The sequence below is a fragment of the Erythrolamprus reginae genome, chromosome 1 (assembly GCF_031021105.1).
Source record: "Erythrolamprus reginae isolate rEryReg1 chromosome 1, rEryReg1.hap1, whole genome shotgun sequence".
In the NCBI taxonomy this organism is placed as follows: domain Eukaryota; kingdom Metazoa; phylum Chordata; class Lepidosauria; order Squamata; family Dipsadidae; genus Erythrolamprus; species Erythrolamprus reginae.
This window is the reverse complement of record NC_091950.1, coordinates 408,399,621-408,422,959: the sequence shown is the minus strand read 5'-3', so window position 1 is coordinate 408,422,959 and position 23,339 is coordinate 408,399,621. Positions and strand designations below refer to the sequence as shown.

Here is a 23,339-nt window from a genome sequence, read left to right as displayed (position 1 = left end):
TGTCTAGTATCTTTCCCTCTCATGTGACCATCCCTCCCCACTTCCCACAATACTTTTCTGTTTGTGGCAGGCCAAAGTCTCTAACTCAAAACGATGGCTACGTAAAGGAGTTGGATTACTTTATAGTTATCCATAACAACATTTGGCTATGAAATCTTCACAGCTCCTTTATGTTCCAAGGTAATGATTGCAACTTGTTTACAATGTAATGTAATGCAATGTAATGCAATGATTAGATTAAGTTATAATATAAAATATTACTTATTATCTTCTCATCTGTCCTATTTCCTTAGGTTCTCATGACTATAACTTCCTGTTGTAACTCATGATTTATGATGATTACTTTATTTAGTATCCTATTATGATTTATTTATGTTGATTGCGTTAGTCTCCTATGACTACCATTGAGTGTTGTATCTATGATTTATGATGATTGCATCTTATGATTACGATTATCACTTATTGCTTCTATGTACACTGAGAGCTTATGCCACCTGAGACAAATTCCTTGTGTTTGTCCTGATCAATCACACCTGACCAATAAAGAAGTAAGATATTGTTAGGGTTCAAAGGCAGAAGCCCATCCACCATCTTCCTGGGACTAATCACAACAGGAAAGAAAGAAGATAAGAACATAACAACATAAGAAGAGCCATGCTGAATCGGGCCAAAGCCCATCGAGTCCAGCATTCTGTGTCACACAGTGGCCCACCAATTGTCCATGGGGATCTTGAGCAGAAAGATAAGGCAAGACCCTCCCTTGCCCTAGACCCCCAACAAATGGTACCCAAGGGAATCCTGCCTGCCTCAACCAACATAGAGGTGGCACATGGACATCCGTTTCAATAACCACCGATACACTTGGCATCCATGAATCTGTCTAATCCTGCCTTGAAACTATCCAGGTTGACAGCTGTCACAACCTCTTCTGGAAGTGAATTCCATAATCCAATTTATGAGTGAAGAAATGTTTCCCTTTATTTGTCCTCACTTTCTTACCTATAAGAGGGTTGTCATCTTGGAAGCTCTACTTAATGAGCTGGGGGTGGCACATTGGTTAGAGTGCAGCACTACATGCTACTTCAGCTAACTGTTAGCTGTAGTTCGGCAATTCAAATCTCACCACCGGCTCAAGGTTGACTCAGCCTTCCATCCTTCCGAGGTGGGTAGAATGAGGAGACACATTGTTGGGGACAATATGCTGATTCCGCAAACCACTTAGAGAGGGCTGTAAAGCACTGTGAAGTGGTATACAAGTCTAAAGTACACTGTTTTATTGTCGCTGTTAGCCGCCCCGAGTCTCTGGAGAGGGGCGGCATACAAATCCAATCAATCAATCAATCAATCAATCAATCAATCAACAAACAAACAAACAAACAAACAAACAAACAAACAAACAAACAAATAAATAAATGCTATTGCTATTGATGAGCTTATGCTGTAGAAATGTACAGGTAAACCTCAACTTACAACAGTTCATTTAGTGACCATTCAATGTTACACCAGCACTGAAAAAGTGATCATTTTCGACATTTGCAGCATCCCGTGATCTTATAGATGAAAATTTAGATGCTCAGCACCTGACTCATTTTATGGTGATTGCAATGTTCTGGGGGGTCATGTGATCCCCTTATGCAATCTTCTGACAAACAAAGTCAATGGGGAAGCCAGATTCACTTAACAACTGTGTTACTAACAACTGCAATGATTCACTGAACAACAATGGCAAGGAAAGTCATAAAAAGGGCAAAAGTCACATAACAAATACAGTGGTACCTCTACTTACAAACTTAATTCATTCCCTGACACAGGTTCTTAAGTAGAAAAGTTTGTAAGAAATAGCAATTTTTCCCATATAAATATAAAAGCAAATCATGTGTGTGATTAGGGAAACCACAGGGAGAGTGCAGGCCCTGTTTCCTCCCAGAAGATTTGTAGAGAGGCCCCATGGAGGCTTCTCCCCGCCTTTTCCGGCCCTGTTTCCTCCTTGGAGATTCCTAGAGAGGCTCCACGGAGGCTTTTCCCCACCTTTTCTGGCCCTGTTTCCTCCCTGGAGATTCCTAGAGAGGCCCCATGGAGGCATCTCCCTGCCTTTTCCGGTTATAGTTTTGGAGGCTCGGGTTTCTAAGTGGAAAATGGTTCTTGAGAAGAGGCAAAAAAGTATTGAACACCTGGTTCTTATCTAGAAAAGTTCGTAAGTAGAGGCGTTTGTAGGTAGAGGTACCCCTGTATCTCATTTAGCAAGAGGGGTTTGGGGCTCAATTGCGGTCGTAAGCCAAGGACTGCCTGTATTAGTTAGCTGCCTAAAATCCCTATTAATCCCAATAGTAAGAAAATCGAGATTAAAGCTAATTCCATCTCTACATACAATGACAGTGTATATTATTATTTGTCGCCCAGGCCACAATTGTACATGGTCTTTTATGGTATACATAGCCTTAGTAGAGTGGGGAAATCTATATTTTCTTTTACTACTGGTGTAGCTTGCTGGGTGAGGCAGGAGAAAGATATTGCAAAAGCTCCATTCCTACCCTACTTTGGGCCCAGAGGTGGTATTTGCAGGTTCTCTGAACTAATCAAAATTTCTGCTACTGCTTCTGCAGAACCTCTCAGAACCTGCTGGATTCACACCCCTGCCTTAGTGTAGTTAGGTCACAAATATATCTTCTGGTTAGCCCTTAGTCAACATAAGGTGTTGATTATTACCTATAAAGCCCTATATGGCTCAGGGCCAGACTATTTACAGGGCTGCCTCTTGTCTCATACCTCCTAGAGACCTATAAGAGCACACAGAGTTGGCCTCCTCTGGGTCCCATCGATGAAGCAATGCAGGTTGACACGACCACGGGGAAGGGCCTTCTCTGTGGCTGCCCCAACTCTATGGAACCAACTACCCCCTGATGCCCACACTGCTCCCACCATAGTGGCTTTCCATAAGGCCATGAAGACCTGGCTTTGCCGGCAGGCCTGGGGAGCCATGAACTAACAACTGACAGGGCCACACTTTATGAACGGTATGTATGATGGGATTATGACTGCTTTATAATCAATGGGTTTCTTTTTAATACGGGATTTTATAGTTTTAGATTATATTCGACTTCTTTTATTGCTCTGTATCTATTTGTATTTCTGTTATTATTGTAAGCCGCCCGGAATCCTTCAGGATTGGTGGCATAGAAGTCAAATAAATACTGAATGAATGGATGGATGGATGGATGGATGGATGGATGGATGGATGAACAAATAAATAAGCCAAAAAAAGCTATCTCCATCTATGTAACTGTGAGTGCCATGTTCTTCTTTCCTCAAAGCAATTTCTATTTTAATAGTCAGTGGGAAGAAAACGTACCAAGAAAAAAAAAAACAGCACTTCAAACAACTAGAATTTTCTCCTAGTGAGAAAGACCTTTATCTAAAGATAGGACCAACTTAGCAAGAGCAAAACTATTATTTCTGTGCAATGCAAAATTCCCTACTTTGCAAACCGATGAGGCATCTAAGCATGGTCTTATACAGCTGCAAATGGATTCATAAAGTTTAGATTTCTGTAAACACATCTAAACATTAAAAAGCCCCAACAAAAAGCCCCTTAGCCAAGAGGAAATTTCAGCATTAACACAACAGATTGAACCTTTCAGCCAACAGAGAATGGAGCTGTCAGTTGAAGAGCCTACTATCCAGTTACTCATTTAAAATGCAGGAGCTTTTCTGGCACTTAACTGTCGGCAAAGTTGAAAAGTGTTTATTTCAGTTGGGCCCAATACACCACACTTGAACTCAATTGTACCCCAGGGAGGAGGGAAGGATGTCATGCATTTGACAAGTACCAGCTTTCCATGGGAAAAATGTGGATTCATGGAAAACCTACATAGTAATTGTGGAATTTGTGACAAGGGTTTGTGCAACAGACCTAACTGGATTAAAACTAATTTGATTTGACACTGGTATCTCAGGCATTGCAAATTACTTTAGCTAAATGATATTTGATACACAGGTAATACTGGAATCATCATCATAGTTGCCATGATATAAAAAAGATGTTGAGACTCTAGAAAGAGTGCAGAGGAGAGCAACAAAGACTCTTAGGGGACTTTAGGATACGGAGGAGGAGAAGAAAAGAAGGGAAGAGGATGAGGAAGAAGAAGGAGGAGAAGAAGAAGAGGAAGAAGAAGAAGAAGAAGAAGAGGAGGAGGAGGAAGAGGAAGAAGAAGAAGAAGAAGAAGAAGAAGAAGAAGAAGAAGAAGAAGAAGAAGAAGAAGAAGAAGAAGGAATTATCATCCCATTTCTTCCAAAAGTTTAAAACTGCATACTCTAGTCAACTGGCATAGTCAATCACCAGAGAGGAATCTTCAAAGCTCCTGGTTGGAGACCATTGACTGTAGGCAATACAAATTAAACTAGAGCAAAGCCAATGTTTTCACTGGAGGTGGGAAACCAATGACTTTCCACATGTCGCTGAACAGCAATTCCCAGTATCCCTTTGCTGCTCATGTTGTTTAGAGCTGCCATACGGAGGGGCTTAGCAACACCTGGAGGGATGCAGCCTTGATCCTCCAAAGCAGGCATATGTTTAAGTGATCAGGCAGAGGCCTAAAGAGAGAAAGAGTGTAGTCGCTCTCTGAATATTGATTAGAACAAAATAGAATAACAGAATTGGAAGGAACCTTGGAGGTCTTCTAGTCCAACCCCCTGCTTAGGCAGGAAACCCTACACTACTTCAGACAGATGATTATCCAACATCTTCTTAAAAACTTTCAGTGTTGGAGCATTGACCACTTCTGATTGTCCGGAAATTTCTCCTTAGTTCTAAGTTGCTTCTCTCCTTGTTTAGTTTTCACCCATTGCTTCCTATTCTACCTTCAGAAGTTCTGGAGAATAGGTTGGCTCCCTCTTCTTTGTGGCAACCCCTGAGATATTGGAACAAGCTCTAACGTGCATGTGTGTGCTGGCCAGCTGATTTTTGGCTTGCACAGAGGCTCTGGGAGGGGTTTTTTTGGCTTCCAGAGAGCCTCTGGGGGAATGGGGGAGGGAGAAACATGAGGGAAGCCTTTGGAGCCTGGGGAGGGCGAAACACAAGCCTACTGGGCCCACCAGAAGTTGGGAAACAAGCCATTTCCGGGCTCCAGAGGTCCTCCAGGAGATAGGGGAAGCTGTTTTTGCCCTCCCCAGGCATTGAATTATGAGTGTGGTCACTTGCATATGTGCAAGAGCACACATACATGCTCTTTCAGCACCCAAAGAAAAAAAGGTTTGCCATTGACAAGAGCAAAGTCCTTCACCTAGGCAGAAAAAACCCTGGACACACATACAACCTGGGAGAAACCCCTCTTAGCAGTAGCGACTGCGAAAGAGACCTTGGAGTCTTGGTGGACAGTCAGCTAAACATGAGCCAACAATGTGCAGCAGCAGCTAAAAAAGCCAACACAATCCCAAGCTGCATCAACAGGGGAATACACTCCAAGACCAGGGAAGTCTTAATACCACTCTACTACGCCCTGGTCCGACCACACCTGGAGTACTGTATTCAGTTCTGGTCACCACACTTCAAAAGAGACATTGAAACTCTGGAGAAAGTGCAAAAAAGAGCAACCAAGATGATTAAGGGATTGGAAACCAAGACTTATGAAGGGAGACTGAGGGAACTGGGCATGGATAGCCTAGAGAAAAGGAGGGCCAGAGCGGACATGACAGCAGTCTACAAGTTTACGAGGGGATGTCACAGAGAGGAGGGGATCACTTTATTCTCCAGGGCACCAGAGGGCCGGACGAGGAACAATGGCTGGAAGCTGACCAAGGAGAGATTCAACATGGAGATAAGGAGGAACTTCCTGACGGTCAGAGCGATCAACCAATGGAACAACCTACCAGCAGACGTTGTGAACTCCAACACTCTGAACATTTTTAAGAGAAGATTGAACTGCCACTTGACTGGTGTGCTATAGGGTTCATGCTTGGGCAGGGGGTTGAACTCGATAGCCTTCATGGTCCCTTTCAACTCTAACAATCAATCAATCAATCAATCAATCAATCAATCACTGATATAAGACTTTTGCACCATGAGTAGGGGGTTGAACTAAAAGACCTCCAAAGTCCCTTCAAGCCTCATGGTTGTACGCATTTTTGGCACAGACCGGAGTGGATTCCCATTCCCGCCACTAATGGTGCACTGTGCATGCAGCTTTGCTTCTCTTGCATGCACCTATGCGCATCCCAATGCATTTATGTTTCTGCACATGCGCAGAAGCAAACCCCCCCACCAAAATCACTCTCTTGCATGCATCCCCTCATGAGATTTTGCTTCATGCGCAAAAGCAAAAACATGCTAGGATGCTGCGCACACATGCAGGAGAATAGAAGCTGCGCACACAGAGCAACGTTCACTACTGGTGTGCCATGCTTATCCATACCAGTACAACCCAATACTGGCATAGACTCATAGAATCTTCAACCTTCTATTGTTCTGGATTTCCTGGAGACAATTGCCAATATCAACATAGATTTGTTTTCTGATATTAAGCAATTGGGATTTAAACCCTTTCCAGCAGAACTCTTCCCTTCTAAGTTATTTTATTCTTTTCTACTCCTTCCATGTACCCTGCCCTACTAGAAAACAGCAGTCTGCTCAACAAGACCAACACCGACTTCAGAGGATAATCAGAATTGCAGAACAAACAATTGCTGGCAACCTGCCTTAATGGACCTGTATACTGCACGAGTCAAAAAGAGGGCTGTGAAAATATTTACTGACCCCTCGCATTCTGGACATAAACTGTTTCAACGTCTACCCTAAAAAACATCTCTACAGGGCACTATGCACCAAAAAAACTAGACACAAGTATATTTTTTCCCCAGCCATTACTCTGCTAAACAAATAATTCCCTCAACACTGTCAAACTATTTACTAAGTGTGCACTACTACTACAGTATTACTACTAGATTTTTTTCATTATTCTTATCACCCATTTCCTCCCACTTATGACTGTAACTTGTCGCTTGAATCCTTAAGATTTTTATTAATATTGTTTCCTTATTTGACTCCCATGACAATCATTAAGTGCTGTACCTCATGATTCTTGACAAATGCATATTTTCTTTTATGTACACTGAGAGCATCTGCACTAAGACAAATTCCTTGTGTGTCCAATCACACTTGGCCAATAAAGAATTCTATTCTGTTCTTAGCTTTTTGAAGCACCTGAATTCCACCCTGATCCTTAGCTAGCTATTCATAAGTCACCCCTGAAATTACCATATGGCCCCGAGATTCTCAGGAGGGCAGGAGGGAAAAAAAAAACACCATCCCTCAGTCCATTGGGATGGAAATCAGGGGGCAGAAGGAGGCAGATCCGCCATGGACTTAAACAACAAAACAAAACAACCCCTTATGTGCCCGACAGCTTCCCAAGCAAAGGGAAAAAAAACTTGAGAGAGAGAAAAAAAACCTCTGTTGACTTTAGGCAACACAAAAGAAACCCTTAAGCTTTTCATGGGAAAGAAACCCTGCAGCCAAAGGGAAGAAAGAGATCCCTGTCAGGGAAAAGGCTATTCAGGACCAAATGGATGCAACCAATCCAACCAAGTAAGTAAACAAACTATTTATTTATTTGTTTGTTTGTTTGTTTGTTTGTTTGTTTGCTTGCTTGCTTGCTTGCTTACGTACGTATTGGTAGTATGCAAAGATATAACAATGCTTATATAAATGATACTAATAAGAGAGAAACATTAGGACAGGAGACGGTAGGCACACTGGTGCACTTATGCATGTCATTTACTGGCCTCTTAGGAATCGGGTGAGGTCAACAGTGGATAGTGTGAAGGTAAAGTTTTGGGGGTTAGGCTTTGGTCGCGCTGATGGATGATCTCTGGCGGGCCCAGGACAGGGGTTTATCCTCTGTCCTGCTGCTTCTTGAACTCTCAGCGGCTTTCGATACCATCGACCATGGTATCCTTCTGCTCCGGCTGTAGGGGTTGGGAGTGGGAGGCACTGTTCTTCAGTGGTTCTCCTCTTACCTCTCCGGTCGGTCGCAGTCGGTGTTAGTGGGGGGTCAGAGGTCGAACTCTAGGTCACTCCCTTGTGGGGTACCTCAGGGGTCAGTCCTCTCCCCCCTGCTATTTAATATCTACATGAAACTGCTGGGTGAGATCATCCAAGGGCATGGGGTGAGGTATCATCAGTATGCAGATGATATCCAGCTCTACATCTCCACCCCTTGTCCAGTCAGCGAAGCAGTGGAAGTGATGTGCCGGAAGTGGCTGTGGGTTTTGCCTCCCAAGGACAATTCTATCTGTCCATCCATCACCTTGGGGGGGGGAGTTATTGACCCCCTCAGAGAGGGTTCGCAACTTGGGCGTCCTCCTCGATTCACAGCTCACATTAGAGAAACATCTTTCAGCTGTGGCAAGGGGGACGTTTGCCCAGGTTCGCCTGGTGCACCACTTGCGGCCCTATTTGGACCGGGAGTCACTGCTCACAGTCACTCATGCCCTCATCACCTCGAGGTTCGACTACTGTAATACTCCCTACATGGGGCTACCTTTGAAAAGTGTTCAGAAACTTCAGATCGTGCAGAATGCAGCTGCGAGAGCAGTCATGGGCTTTCCCAAATATGCGCATGTTACACCAACACTCCGCAGTCTGCATTGGTTGCCGATCAGTTTCCGGTCACAATTCAAAGTGTTGGTTATGACCTATAAAGCCCTTCATGGCACTGGACCAAATTATCTCAGGGACCGCCTTCTGCTGCACGAATCCCAGCAACCAGCTAGATCCCACAGAGTGGGCCTTCTCCGGGTCCCGTCAACTAAACAATGTCATTTGGCGGGACCCAGTGGAAGAGCCTTCTTTGTGGCGGCCCCGACCCTTTGGAACCAAGTCCCCCAAACAGCGGAGAGGGGCGGAATACAAATCCAATAAATAAATAAATAAATAAATAAAAATAAATAAATAAATTTTAAAAATATTATTATTATTATTATTATTATTATTATTATTATTATTATTATTATTAACTTATTTATTATTCCCGCCGTTCCAGCTCATAGCCCATCACCGGTGGTAAGTCTGTTGCGATTGGAGAAGTGGAGGGCTCTTCTAGTAAAGAATCTCTGGACATTTTCTAAAGTGTTTATGTCTGAAATGCGGTGTGGGTTCCAGGCAGATGAACTGTAAGAACTAGGAAGGTTGGAAGCCCTGTTTTGGTTAAAAAGAACACAACCAAAAAGGAAGAGGGGAAGCCGAAAAGCAGAAGTTTCTATTTACAATCCGTCAGCAGCCTGTATCTAAAAGGCCTTCATCTCTTTTGTCTACGAACCCCTTGTCAGGAATCTTGGGTCTCCAAGATTGGCTCCCATGTCAATTGGATCTCCTTGAAAAGATGAAAGACTTGTCAACTCAGCTCCCCAAAGAAACATTTGCCCCATGTTAGCTCTCCGCTCCCCACTGTGCCTTACCCAGTTTTGACCTCACATAAGGAGAAATGTATTAGTGTCCATCAAGAGAAGAATGTGTTCCTGTTTGCACGCCCACTTTTTTTTTAAAAAAAGAATAAATTAATTTTTTTTAAAAAAACCCCAGCCAACAATAAAGTAGGGAGAGGAAAATCCCAGAGTTGGGAGCTTCAAAGAGATGCTAATGCGTAAAGCAGGGCTTGTGGTCTACTACCACAATTAAAAATAGATATAATCCAATATACATCAAAGGCTTTTGGGAAGACGCGGTGTAATTCCCAGGGGCTTACAGGACTAATGAGCAAGCTTCACATACTGTAGATCTTGAATCTATTTCTGAAATGAGGGAGGGGGGAGAAATAGGAGGAAAGAAACGGGGAGACGGATCTATCCAAAAGCAGCCTTTCCGTGATTACAGTCCAATGTCTTAACCACTAACTCCGCAGTCTGCGTTGGTTGCCGATCAGTTTCCGGTCACAATTCAAAGTGTTGGTCATCACCTATAAAGCCCTTCATGGCACCGGACCAGGGTATCTATGAGACCGCCTTCTGCCGCACGAATCCCAGCGACTGGTTAGGTCCCACAGAGTGGGCTTTCTCCGGGTCCTGTCAATAAAACAATGTCGCTTGGCGGGGCCCAGGGGAAAAGCCTTCTCTGTGGCGGCCCCGGCCCTCTGGAATCAACTCCCCCCAGAGATTAGAATTGCCCCCACCCTCCTTGCCTTTCGTAAGCTCCTTAAAACCCACCTCTGCCGTCAGGTATGGGGGAACTGCAATATTCTTTCCCCCTAGGCTGTTACAATTTATGCATGGTATGTTTGTTTGTATGGATGTTTAGTTTTACAATAAGGGTTTTTTAATTGTTTTTAGTATTGGATTTACATGATGTTTTTTTATTACTGTTGTTAGCCGCCCGGAGTCTACGGAGAGGGGCGGCATACAAATCCAATAAATAATAATAAATAATAATAATAACCCAGTGATGGGCTCCTACGGGTACGGTCAGGTACGCAGTACCGGTAACAAATTTTTGGCAGGTACACAGTACCGGTAGCAAAATTTTGATTTTTTTTCTGTTTTTCCCTTCTGGGCTCTTGGTAGGTTTTTCCTATCACAGTAAACGAGGTTGAATAAGTATAATTTTAGAAGAGCTGTGTGTCCATGTGTGTACATACACTTTATATAGTAGATTATCAGGGGTGGGCTACTGCCCGGACGGGGGGGGAATGCAATGGGGTAGCGAAAATGGAGCTCTACCCTCAATTTGCACTGAAATATGTTGAAACAAAATGCATAAGCTATGCCCACAGTGTGGTAGTAAAAATTGTGGTAGCCCATCTTTGCACTAACCCCACTGAAGTTGGGGCTGGGAAAGAGGAACCGATCCAAAACTAGAACACAGAACATAGAAGAACGGCATTGGAAGGGAACCTGGAGGTTCTACTCCAAACCCCTACTCCAGTAGGAGACTCTATATTAGTGATGGCGCTATGGCACGGGTGCCACAGGTGGCACACAGAGCCATATCCCTGGGGTCACGCCCCCCCCAGCATTGCTCTGTGCCCCCCCAGGGGTGCCTGCCCCACTATTTAAGAAGCACTGATTTAAGGGAAAGAGCTTTAACAGCACCTTCCCACTTATCTGATCTGGTAGGATGGGAAAGGTGGTCCGACAAAGAGAATCATAAACTCATAGTGTTGGAAAGGATGATGGAGATCTTCTAATCCAAGCCCCTGCCCAAAGCAGACCTTATACCAGGGATCAGCAACCCGCAGCTCTGGAGCTGCATGTGGCTCTTTCATTCCTCTGCTGTGACTCCCATCACTCAAAATATGGGTCATGATGGCCAATGTGTGATACCCATTGGCATGTGATTTATTGAGCTTTTTGACCCCTGGTAGGCTAACCATGGATAAATACAAGAAAAGAAAAAAATTCATAAGAAAAACAGAACATTTAATTCAACTCAGGAAATAGTCAGGCATGGGAAGAGTTTTGTGGCTCCCGGTCTTTTCTTTTCTGTGGGAAACGGATCCAAATGGCTCTTTGAGTGTTTAAGGTTGACGACCCCTGCCTTATATTCTTAAAGAGTATGCAGAGTGACCTCTGAGTTATCAAGGATACACATATGCAAAGGAAACATGGAATTCTAATGGATATCCAGCAGATAGTCAGTAGCAGTGTTCCCTCTAATTTTTTTGGGGGGTGGGCAGAAAAGTATAGTGTCTGAGCAGCAGTCCCTTCGGGACTGGGCGGCACTCTTTCCTTCTCACTCTTTCCCTCTCGGCTTCTGGGCAGGTTTGAAAAACTCTGAGTTGATGATGATTTTTAAGTGAGCCATTGCTCACTGCTCAGCTTAGAGGGAACTATGGTCAGTAGATATGAATAATGGTTCAGTGATACAAACCAGATACATTAAAATATATACAATAATATTTACTTTACCAAATATCGTTATCAAGTTAAATAGTCCAGTCATACACAGTCAAATCAGTCAATAATTCTGAATACATAATCAGGACTACGAGCCCTACTTGTACAGCTTTCAAACACATAATCTATCATCAAACACAGAGTTTTTACTACAGCAGTCACAATGAATCAGCACATCAGCTGGGTTTGGTCTCATGAAGATGTGGATGGTTCATAAGCCTGTTTAGCTTTTCACAAAGCATCAAAGAGCTGCTTCTTCTGCTGTGGTTTCTAGGTTTTGGATGAGTTGTTGATCTCGTACATGATGATACATTGTTTGTAGTTACTGTTTTAATCCTTGAACATTGCCCTGAATCACAGTTATGAGGTGGACAGCCACATATTTCAAATAAATAAATGCCCTCTGTCTGTGGACCGATACCAAGCCACAGCATGCCAGAAACAGGTTCATGCAAACAAGGGAAGTCCCATTTGTGGGATGGAGTCAACATGTGAAACCACATTGTCTCTGGTCCATGGAAAAACCTCTCCCCACGGAATTGGTCCCTGATGCCCAAAAGGTTGAGGACCGCTGTTCTAGGATTCCACAAACCCCACGAACGCCCGCTGTGAGTCACTTTATCCAATGTTGTCGTAACTTTGAACAGTCATTAAATCAAGGATTACCTCTACATGAACTTCAGGCCTGCAAGTTTACTCAGATCTTGGATAATCACACGTAATTGCTAATGACCAAAGAAAAGCTCTGTTTTTCAGATCTTAGTTCTTATGGCAGATGAATGCCAATGTGGTAGATTTTCCATATTCCATAAATTGGAGAACAAGAGGCAAGAAACCGAAACAGATATCCCCGCTGTTAAACCACAAGTGCAAAATCATGTTCCGAGGATTGAATATGACAGCCAGCTCACAAATCCGCGTAACCAGAAACTCCTACAAGAATTACATCACTGGTGTTAATTATTGGAAAATCGCTGGCCATCTTTGGCAATAAAATAAGCTCCAAAATATCTCCAAAAGAAACTTGAAATTCTGTAGATACTGAAATAACCTGAGATTGAGGAGGAGCTACGAAAGTCTCTTTTGCCAGGGGACAAAACGTTTTAGAAACTGGGAAGCAAATTCCAACACACGCTAATGGAAAATATCAAAGTAACTAATGAATCTTTGAACGAAAGAAAATTAAAAATCATAATCTACGACTATGTCCTGCATTGCATTAAACCACTAGTTCATTTAACCCAGTTGTTAAAGGTAAGTAAGTATGTAAAGAGATATGCACTTATTTAAAGACTTTCGTATTTTTCGAAGTATAAGACACATTGGAGTATAAGATACATCTTAGTTTTGGGGGATCAATTAGGGGAAAAAATCTCCCTACCAGGTATTCATCTGGTTAGTGTCCATAGTCTGGTCATCTTTAGCTTTAGGGCTTAAAAAAAAAAACTTATTTGGAGAGAGTAACAATGAAAGAGCCAGCAAGCTGGAAAGACTCTGTAAGCACTTTGTTAGGGCTGGGAAGAGACTTATTTGGAGCAAGTAGAACAATGGAAAAAAGTCTGCAAAAACGTAGGGCTGGAAAAACATGCTTCAGAGAGAGTAACAATGAAAAAGCCTGCATGGTAAGAGATGGGAAGATCGCTAGGGATGAAAAAAAAAAGCTAGATTCAGAGTATAAGGCACACCCAATTTTCATTCTGTTTTACGGAGGGAAAAGGTGCATCTTATACTCCGAAAAATACGGCATATACTTAGTGTAATATTTATTTACTTCAAAGCACTATATAAGATGCTCAGTTTTCTATAGAAATTCAAAGGAGTTAATCACTATGGGGGCATAGTGATTAAGTGTTGAACTAGCACCAGGGAGATCCGGGTTCAAATCCCTCCTCAATCACAAACGTTCTCTGGTTGATTTGAGGTCAGTTAGTCTTAAGAGAAGTTGGTATAGTGGCTGAAGGCACCAGGCTATGAATCAAGAGACTAATCTAATCTAATCCTGCCTTAGGCACAGAAACCAGCTGGGTAACTTTGAGTCAATCCTTCTCTCTCAAAGCTAGGAAGTTGGCCAGGGCAACCCCCTTCTGAAAATTTTGCCAAGACTTGTCTAAGTAGTTGCTAGAGGTCAAGATGATTCAAAGCCACTAAAGGCAAATACTGTAATAACTTTTTTTCAGGAACATTTATGGCACTGGATGTTTGGGAAAGCAAATTCTATCATACATATTGGAAAGAAAAACGGGGTATAAAAATTCTATTCTATTCTTTTAAAAAATATTTTTAATTAATTTATAAACTTTAAAAACAAAAGAAAAACAAACAAGTAAAAAACTATACAAAACAAAACAATACATGTACACATTTATACCTCTAGGGTTATTTTATGGTACTTATATTAATGAATGTTTTATGCTTATTTACTGTTTTAATGAAGTTCTACTGTCTATTCTATTCTATTCTATTCTAAATGTAATAAATAACTAAGAAATACCTATGCCCAATGTTCATTACTTGTGGCCACAAAGTGATCCAAAAATGTTTAAGTCATTGTTCCCAAAATTGTTAAGAAGACAGAAGAGGGAAATTATCAAATACTGGAAGAGTAATTAAAGCAACTGTATTAAATTAAACCTTAATTAAATTCAACTAGAATTAAAATTGAATGTTAATTCCAAATTACCCAGCATGTTGCATTTATATTACATATCGTACCTTATCCAGTTACTGAAGTAATTCATGTTCTTGGTTTGTACAATACACAAATCACATATCAGCTTCAGATAATTCAGATAAATTTGGACTTCAACACTCATAATTCTCCAGTCGGGACCATTGCTGAGAATTTTTGAAACTGAAAGTCCATACTGGAAGATGTCCAGGTTGCAAAACATGAACAGCTAGACAGGTTGGGTTCATGCAACAAAACAAACCATAAAACACTCATCCACACCCCCCAAAAAAACAAACCAACATCACAGCTAATGAAGCTTAGCATTTGCTAGATCTTAATCTAGTCTTATTCACCTTGTTATCTGAACACAGAACCTTAAAATTTAAAAGTGCCAATTAAACTAGTGAATTTAACTTCCTCTTCAGCGTAGAACAATCATCTGCAAAATGAAGTTTAAAAGAAAGTCGAGACAGCAGCCATAACTTTATAAATGAAACCCTGCCCCTTTTCTACATGTATCGCATATATGACCCGTAACAAAGGGGGAGGATAGTGTGTCTATCATAACTAGGGATGACATAATATCAGTCCTCCAATATTTGAGGGTCTGTCACAAAGAGGAGACAACAATCTATTCTCCAAAGTACAGAGAGCATGTAAAAATGTTAGTTTAGCTATGCCAACTGCAACTAAAGATGTAAACCATGATTTGCCAAAGCCCACTGCAACAATATCGCCAAAAAGGCTTCTAGAGTTGTTAACTTGATCCTACGTAGCTTCTGCTCTGGCAATCTCAGACTACTCACCAGAGCCTACAAAACTTTTGCCAGACCCATCCTTGAATACAGTTCACCTGTCTGGAACCCATACCACATCTCGGACATCAACACCCTTGAAAATGTCCAGAGATACTTCACCAGAAGAGCCATTCACTCCTCCACTCGAAACAGAATACCCTACGAAAGCAGACTATCAATCCTTGGTCTTGAAAGCTTAGAACTACGATGCCTAAAACACGATCTAAGTATTGCCCACAAGATCATATGCTGCAATGTTCTACCTGTCAATGACTACTTCAGCTTCAACTGCAACAACACAAGAGCACGCAACAGATTCAAACTTAATATTAACCGCTCCAAACTTGACTGTAAAAAATATGACTTCAGCAACCGAGTTGTCGAAGCGTGGAACTCATTACCTGACTCAGTAGTGTCAACAACCCCTAAGCCCCAACATTTTTTCCTTATACTATCCACAATTGACCTCTCCAGGTTCCTTAGAGGTCAGTAAGGGGCATACATAAGTGCACCAATGTGCCTTCCGTCCCCTGTCCAATTGTCTCCCCTTATCTCATTTATCTTTTCTTCCTTTCGAATTTGTTCACCTATACTTTTATATCTTTTCTTCTATTTGTTTCTTTAGTTATAACATATCTATTCTCTTCAATGTGTATTATGTATTGGACTAAATAAAATAAAATACATAAAATAAAATAAAATAAAATCCTCTCCTGGGAGGAAACAGGGCCTCCATCCTCCCTGTGGTTTCCCCAATCACACACAATATTTGCTTTTACACTGATTCCTATGGGAAAAATTGCTTCTACTTACAAACTTTTCTACCTAAGAACCTGGTCACAGAACAAATTAAGTTCTTAAGTAGAGGTACCTCTGTACTATATAGTTCTTGGCAAGGAATTTACCAGAAATTTTAAGAATTGTAGGCTGGACTAGAAAGTTGAAAACTAACCCACATCAAAAAAAAAAAAAAAAAGACAGCAACCAACTACTTTTTCTAGAATCAGAGGTCTCCAAACTTGGCAAATTTAAGACTTGTGGACATCAACTTTCAGAATTCAGCTATGTTGGCTGGAGAATTCTGGGAGTTGAAGTCCACAAGTCTTAAGGTTGCCATGTTTGCAGACCTCTGTGCTAGATCCTAGCAAATTTCATTCTTATTGAACTTCAACTAGACGTTCACTTTAATTCAAAAAGTATTTGGGCCTTTTTTAAACATTGAAAGTCAGAGTGGCATTCTTCTTTCTTCAGCTGATTCATTTTTGTTAAATACTGCCAAGAACTTAAGCCCCATTTAGACTTTAAAGACAGTGCCAAAGGAGGCATTTAAAATAAGTTCATGCCTCACCCCCTGGTTTTTTGTTTTTTTTTTTCAATTATAGAGGCTAAACACTAAATCTGAATTCTTCTCAGGCTTTCCGTCTCTAATCAATCCTGCCTAGAAACTGTCTTTGGACTTCATAAGATGCCAAGTTCTTCTATAAATACTCTGCTTAACCAAACAGCAACTTAATACAAGAGGCTCGGTGAAGCAGAAGAGATAGAAAATGAAGATTAAATGAAGATACAGCAACCCGATTCTAAATCTTTAAAACTGCTCATCTTCGATAAAGATCTTCTCCGCTTTCCAACTCGATACAGATAGTCTTCGAGTTACGACCACAAATAAAACCAGAATTTCAGTTGCTAAATAAAGCGTTTGTCATGTCCAATTTAACAATCTTTTTTAAAAACCTCTTCCACGGTTGTTAAGCAAATCACTGCAGTTAAATCAGTGTTTCTCAAATAATAATAAATAATAATTAATAATAATAATTTATTAGATATTTATTTATTCATTCATTCATTCATTCATTCATTCATTCATTCATTCATTCATTGGATTTGTATGCCGCCCCTCTTCGAAGACTCGGGGTGGCTAACAGCAATAACAAGACAGCATACAATAATAATCCAATACTAAAAACAATTAAAAACCCCTTAATATATAAAAAACAAACATACATACAAACATACCATGTATACAGTTGTAGCAGCCTAGGGGGAGAAGAAGTCTTAATTCCCCCATGCCTGGCAGCAGAGGTGGGTTTTAAGTAGCTTCCGAAAGGCAAGGAGGGTGGGTGGGGGCAATTCTAATCTCTGGGGGGAATTGGTTCCAGAGGGCCGGGGCCGCCACAGAGAAGGCTCTTCCCCTGGGTCCCACCAAGCAGCATTGTTTGGTTGACAGGACCCGGAGAAGACCCACTCTGTGGGACCTAACTGGTCGCTGGGATTCGTGCAGCAGAAGGCGGGTCCCTGAGATAATCTGGTCTGGTGCCATGAAGGGCTTTATAGGTCATAACCAACACTTTGAATTGTGACCGGAAACTGATCGACAACCAATGCAGACTGCGGAGTGTTGGTGTAACATGGACATATTTGGGGAAACCCATGATTGCTCTCGCAGCTGCATTCTATGCTGCCCCTCTCCGAAAACTCTCCGAAGACTAGTGAGGGGTACCCCACTGGGGGGGGGGCAAAAGTGATGCCTGGGGACATGTGACCCCGGGGAACATGATTTTTTTTGCCGCAGGGAGTAGGTGTTTTTTGCACCAAAGAATAGTACACAGCACAGAGCAGGAGATATGAAGCGCAGATAACAAACCCTTAAGAGACGCCATGGGAAAATACTTAACAGGGATGAAAAGAAAAGAGGAGAGAGACGGAGATAATGAGAGAAACATAAGACTCCCAAAAGCTAAGATGAGGAAATATGACGAAGCCTATGTAGCGCTTGGCTTCACTGTGAATACGGTGGGAGATGAGGGAAGACCGGTATGTTTACTGCGTCTAAAAATATTGGCAGCGGACAGCATGAAGCCAAATAAATTAAGGCGTCACTTAAACACATTACACCCCCAGTCACGCTTTTTTCAATGAAAACATGCTGAATATCACAAACAATTGTCCCGGCAGAGAGTTGGGGAGGGCACAAAATCTTTACTTCTTTCTCGGGGGGGGGGGGGGGGGGGCATAACAGGAAAAAACAGAGAAACACTGAGTTAAATGAATCAAGGTCAAGTGAATTCAGTTCATCCCCACTCCATTTTCCTCTTTTGATGGTTGTAACCCGTAAGTCACCTTTTTTTTTTGAACACCATTGTAAACTATCGTGGAACGAACGGTTCTGAGTCAAGAACTATTTATATTTACTAAATACAGTGGTACCTCTACCTAAAAACACCTCTACTTAAGAACATTTCTAGATAAGAACCGGGTGTTCAAGATTTTTTTGCCTCTTCTCAAGAACCATTTCCCACTTACAAACAGGGGTGGGTTACTGCCAGATGGGGGCGGGAGGAATGCAGTGGGGTAGCGAAAATGGAGCTCAACCCTGACCACCCAATTTGCACTGAAAGATGTTGAAAGAAAATGGAGGGTGTCCTGCATAAGCCACGCCCACAATGTGGTGATAAAAAATTTGGTAGCCCTTCACTGCTTACAAACCCGAGCCTCCAAAACTGTAACCGGAAAAGGCAGGGAGAAGCCTCTGTGGGGCCTCTCTATGAATCTCCTGGGAGGAAACAGGGCCAGAAAAGGTGGGGAAGAGCCTCCATGGAGCCTGTCTAGGAATATCCTGGGAGGAAACAGGGCCAGAAAAGGTGGGGAAAAGCCTCCGTGGAGCCTGTCTAGGAATCTCCTGGGAGGAAGCATTGCTTTTACATTGAGTCCTATGGGGAAAAATTGCTTCTTCTTACAAAGTTTTCTACTTAAGAACCTGGTCACGGAATGAATTAAGTTCGTAAGCAGAGGTACCACTGTACATCCAGACACATCCAGAAAATCCCATTGATACAATAGGACACTCAGAATAACTTTTATTAATCCACTGCTGAAAACCCAGCTACACCCTCTTGTTATGACCATTAAAAGAACACACCCACAGGAAGAATTAATGAAACCAATTGTACAGTATGTTGCAGCAGATTGTCGCATACAGAGTTGTTGTGGTTTTTTTAATTGACTTTTTAAAAAGCTGCTCCCACAGACAGGATTGCATGCATAATCCTCACGGCATAAACCCTAAACAGCATTTAGCAATAACTGCCTAACATACAAAAGCAGCTCTTTTTTAAATCTGTACCCATCGCGCAACATGATAGAAAACAGCCACATTGAAACGTTTCCGAAAATTGGGGGACTTCCATTAATTTACAGCCTAGCAAATCAGATATTACTGAATAATATTTAATGTTTTTCCCCCTTTTTAAGCACCGTTTCTCTCTTCCGAGTTTCAGAACACAAACGGCAACCTAAAAAAAACAACCCTGAAGCAAATCTCCAATGTCAAAGACAGGATTTATTATGAAAATTATAAGATGTAACAGAAGTAGAACAATAAACAGAACTGAGAAAGGAAGTGTGTAAACTTACCTTTGTTTGTGTTGAACAACTTTTCTGAGCTGGCATCAGAAGCCTAAAATAATAATAAAATAAAAATAAGTGAAAATCTTAAACCAATCAATGGAGCAGAACAAGCAATAAATGCTGATTGCTTCGTGGAATATACAGACCGGAACATATTGGGGGTTTTTCTTTTAAGTCATAGTCAGAAAAAGATTTGAGAAGCATGGAAAGCAGAGATGCGGGATAGGAAACAAAAGACGAAGAAATATAATGTTTTGATTTTTATTTGCCCAGAAGATGGCGCTATTTAGCTGTGCAGAAATATCCTGTTATCTTGTACATAAAGCAATGTTTTGTTTTTCAGTTCCCACTCAGAGGGAAAGAAATTGTGTAGAAATGCTTTTGTGTGGTTTTCCTTATCATTCTTCCATATTTAAATGATTAGTACCTTATAGATGTTGGTTGTTGATCATGCATCAAACTCCAAAGGAGTTTCCTGACAGTAATAGCAGTTTATATTCCAATCAGACTCAATCCAATTATCTATCTATCTATCTATCTATCTATCTATCTTTCTTTCTTTCTTTCTTTCTTTCTTTCCCTCTTTCTTTCTTTCTTTATCTGGACGCATAATAGCCTCGCTTAGTGGATTGCAGGAAATTTATTCTCAGTTCATATTCAACTCAATAATTTTTGACTTGATGGTATCCCAATTTCACTAGGGTTCTGTCAAGCCATTTTCATCCTCTTAAAACAGCACAATAAAAATAATTGACTTTACAAAGCCTCCACAAGTTACCTGTGTATGAACATTTTTTATCCCACTATGTAAGGTTTGAACCAACCAAATTATAGAAGGGAGCCACTGTTTTAATTGCACACCCATCTGAGCAAAATACAAGTCCTTTGCCTTCAATATGTTCGTTGTGATTTAGTTGTTAAGTTGTGTCTGAATCTCTATGACCCCACGAACCACAGCACACAGCCCACCCCCCCAGTCACCTGTTGTGTCAAATTTTATTATTATTTACATTTATTTCAAAGAACCCAACCCAGCATACCTCTGTCTTCCTTGGGCCAAATTAAAAATAAAACAGATCAGACAGGACTTCTACAGCTATTACAAGATGTTCCCTAATTAGTTTAATTGTGAACCTTCTCCTGCCTTCAGAAATCTGACTCTAACCTTCTCTCCTAAAGCTCTTGGGGCAATATTTCAAACCTACAACCTAATCCGAGAAAACCCCGTTTTCAAGTGAGGAAATGTACGCCATGCCATGTAGCACATCTGGTTGTTTTTAAAGGCTAAACCTGATCTGTTAAAATATAGAGACACTGAATAGATACCACCATTCACCCAGCATCACATTTTGCACTTTGCTGTGACTATATCTGAAGGGGTTTGAGTTTGCTTCAGAGGCACAAAACCAACATGATCACAACAAAACATTTGGACATCATGTTCCAAAATATGTTTCCTTCCCGTTATCAAATGCATTTCTTCCCTTCCCTTGTCTTTAAATGAATTTCCTTTACTCTAAGTCCCATTGCAAGCCATTAAGTAAAACCGTAGAGAATTGCATACCTTGGCCTCATACAAAATAGATCCAACTGGGTTGTGGTTCTATGTGATGAACCATTCCAGTAATTTCAGTCAAACGCTCCTTACCTCGCCCATTACACTTACGTACTAGTACGAGCAATGAACTATACTAGGTAAGCACAATATTTAGATTTAAGAAATTCAACCATCTCCCCTGTATTTTGTTATGGAATTCCAAAAAAAAAATTAACAAAAACAGAGGATGAGATTTGTCACTCACCTACATTCATGAGGGGGGCAATGTCCAGTTTGGCCTAGCCTCCAAATTTGTTCTTAAGGAAATATATATCTAGTTTTTAAGACACTTCTAGGCATTGAAAATGAATCAGAACTTCAGAGAGACAAATAAGCTAGACCCAATATGATCTTCAAACAACTGAATTAAAAATAAATTAACACACACGGAGGCAAGCCGATGAAAGTATACACACCGTGTGCCTACAAACACACTCACAAACACAAAGCAATTTGTGCCTGATCCATTGCATCTCTACTCAAAAGTAAATTCCAGGGGATTCAGACAGAAGTAACTCCAGCTTTACTGTTTCAGAAGCCAAATGAAAATGCAGAGGGGTTTATTTATCAGACGTTGAAGAGGTATCATTCTAAAGGAAGCAAGGCAGAAATTCAGATTTATTCTTGGCATTTAGGAACCATCCGTTTGGAATCCTGATTTCCAACTTTGCAAATACTGTGAGCATTATCTGCCAACAGATTCATCATGGTAGCCAAACAGCCAAGCAAACGCATGATATAAACCAAACTGGAATTGAAAGATTGAAGGCAGAGATGTCTCCGAGAATTATACAAGTCATCTTTTGTCGGCTTCGACAGATTTTTTGTGGCTTTTGCAACCTCAAGATACAATCCAAAATGCCACGCAAAATAAGAGCTTGAAAAATAAGACCTGAAACATTTCTCTCCTCTCTCTATCTGCCTCTCTATCACTCTCTCTCCATATATGTTCATTCTCTCCCAACATAATTTTACCCACGCCATGGAAGATCACACATATAATCCCATTGTTTGTAAAAGAAAGACTGAATTAATTTCACATTGAGATATTGTATACCAAACGCCATGCAACTCAAGCCTCCTTCAACTGTCATACATGGAACAAAGAGAAAAACCAGGTTTTCTCACAATTTGGGAGGAAGGGCGGTTATTTAAAAGGAGAAGCAGCAGCCAACATTAAAAGGATCTGGTGACTGCTCTCGGAAAATATAATGCCCTATAAATCTTGCTTGGCTAACTAAAAACTGAGGTGTATTTAGTCCAGGGTTAAATGCAGAACCGTAGCATCTGTTGGCTATCAAGGAAGACATTCGGTGTAGGGCACAGAAAAAGGGTAAGAAACAAACGGAGGTAGATGAAAAACTAAATCTGACCCAAAACCGAAGAGGAAGGTTTTTGAACCAACCCCTTTAGAAATAAACTTTACAACGTCACTCAAACGAGAAATGTGAAGAGTGATGAGTCTTTTTTTTTCCTGGATTGAATTTGTCTTGATTTCCATCCAGGATTTGAAGTCCAGAATTGCCCGAGAGTTTTTTCCCCATATTAAAGTACCACAAGATGTGACCGAACTGCAGAACAAAACACAGCCAAAAATGGAAGTTTCATTAGCAGGGATGAATAAACTTTTTATCATTTAATTTAATATAATTTGTTACACTTATAAGCCACCCAACTCCTGTCGAACTGCGTACAACAAAATTAAAAACAATATTATCATCTCTTGGATTAAGAGAAAGAAGCAGAGTTCTCTCATTTTGAAGGAAGGGGGTAATCTCCAGCAGGATTTAAGACTATTCCCGGAAGGGTTGATGGAAGGGAGGGAGGTCTTTTTTCTGAAGTGGGGTGGGAAGGCGATGGGTGCATCGATTTTGTGAATCTCCTTTTGACCTCTTGGCACTTTTTCACACTGGGGGGGGGGGAAGAGGAGGGGCAGGTTCCCACATGCAAATCTTCTCTGGGACCACCTTCTGCACACAAATCCCAG

The 23,339-nt window shown here is 41.3% G+C and overlaps 1 protein-coding gene across 1 annotated transcript in view; it reads right to left on the bottom strand.

Moving 5' to 3' along the window:
• The window catches only part of AUTS2 (activator of transcription and developmental regulator AUTS2), a 1,269,011-nt gene that overhangs the window by 100,066 nt on the left and 1,145,606 nt on the right, over positions 1 to 23,339 (bottom strand). The window contains exon 6 of the mRNA XM_070730563.1: positions 19,762 to 19,804. Coding sequence (XP_070586664.1) covers positions 19,762 to 19,804 — 43 coding nt within the window. The remainder of the gene's footprint in view (positions 1 to 19,761; positions 19,805 to 23,339) is intronic.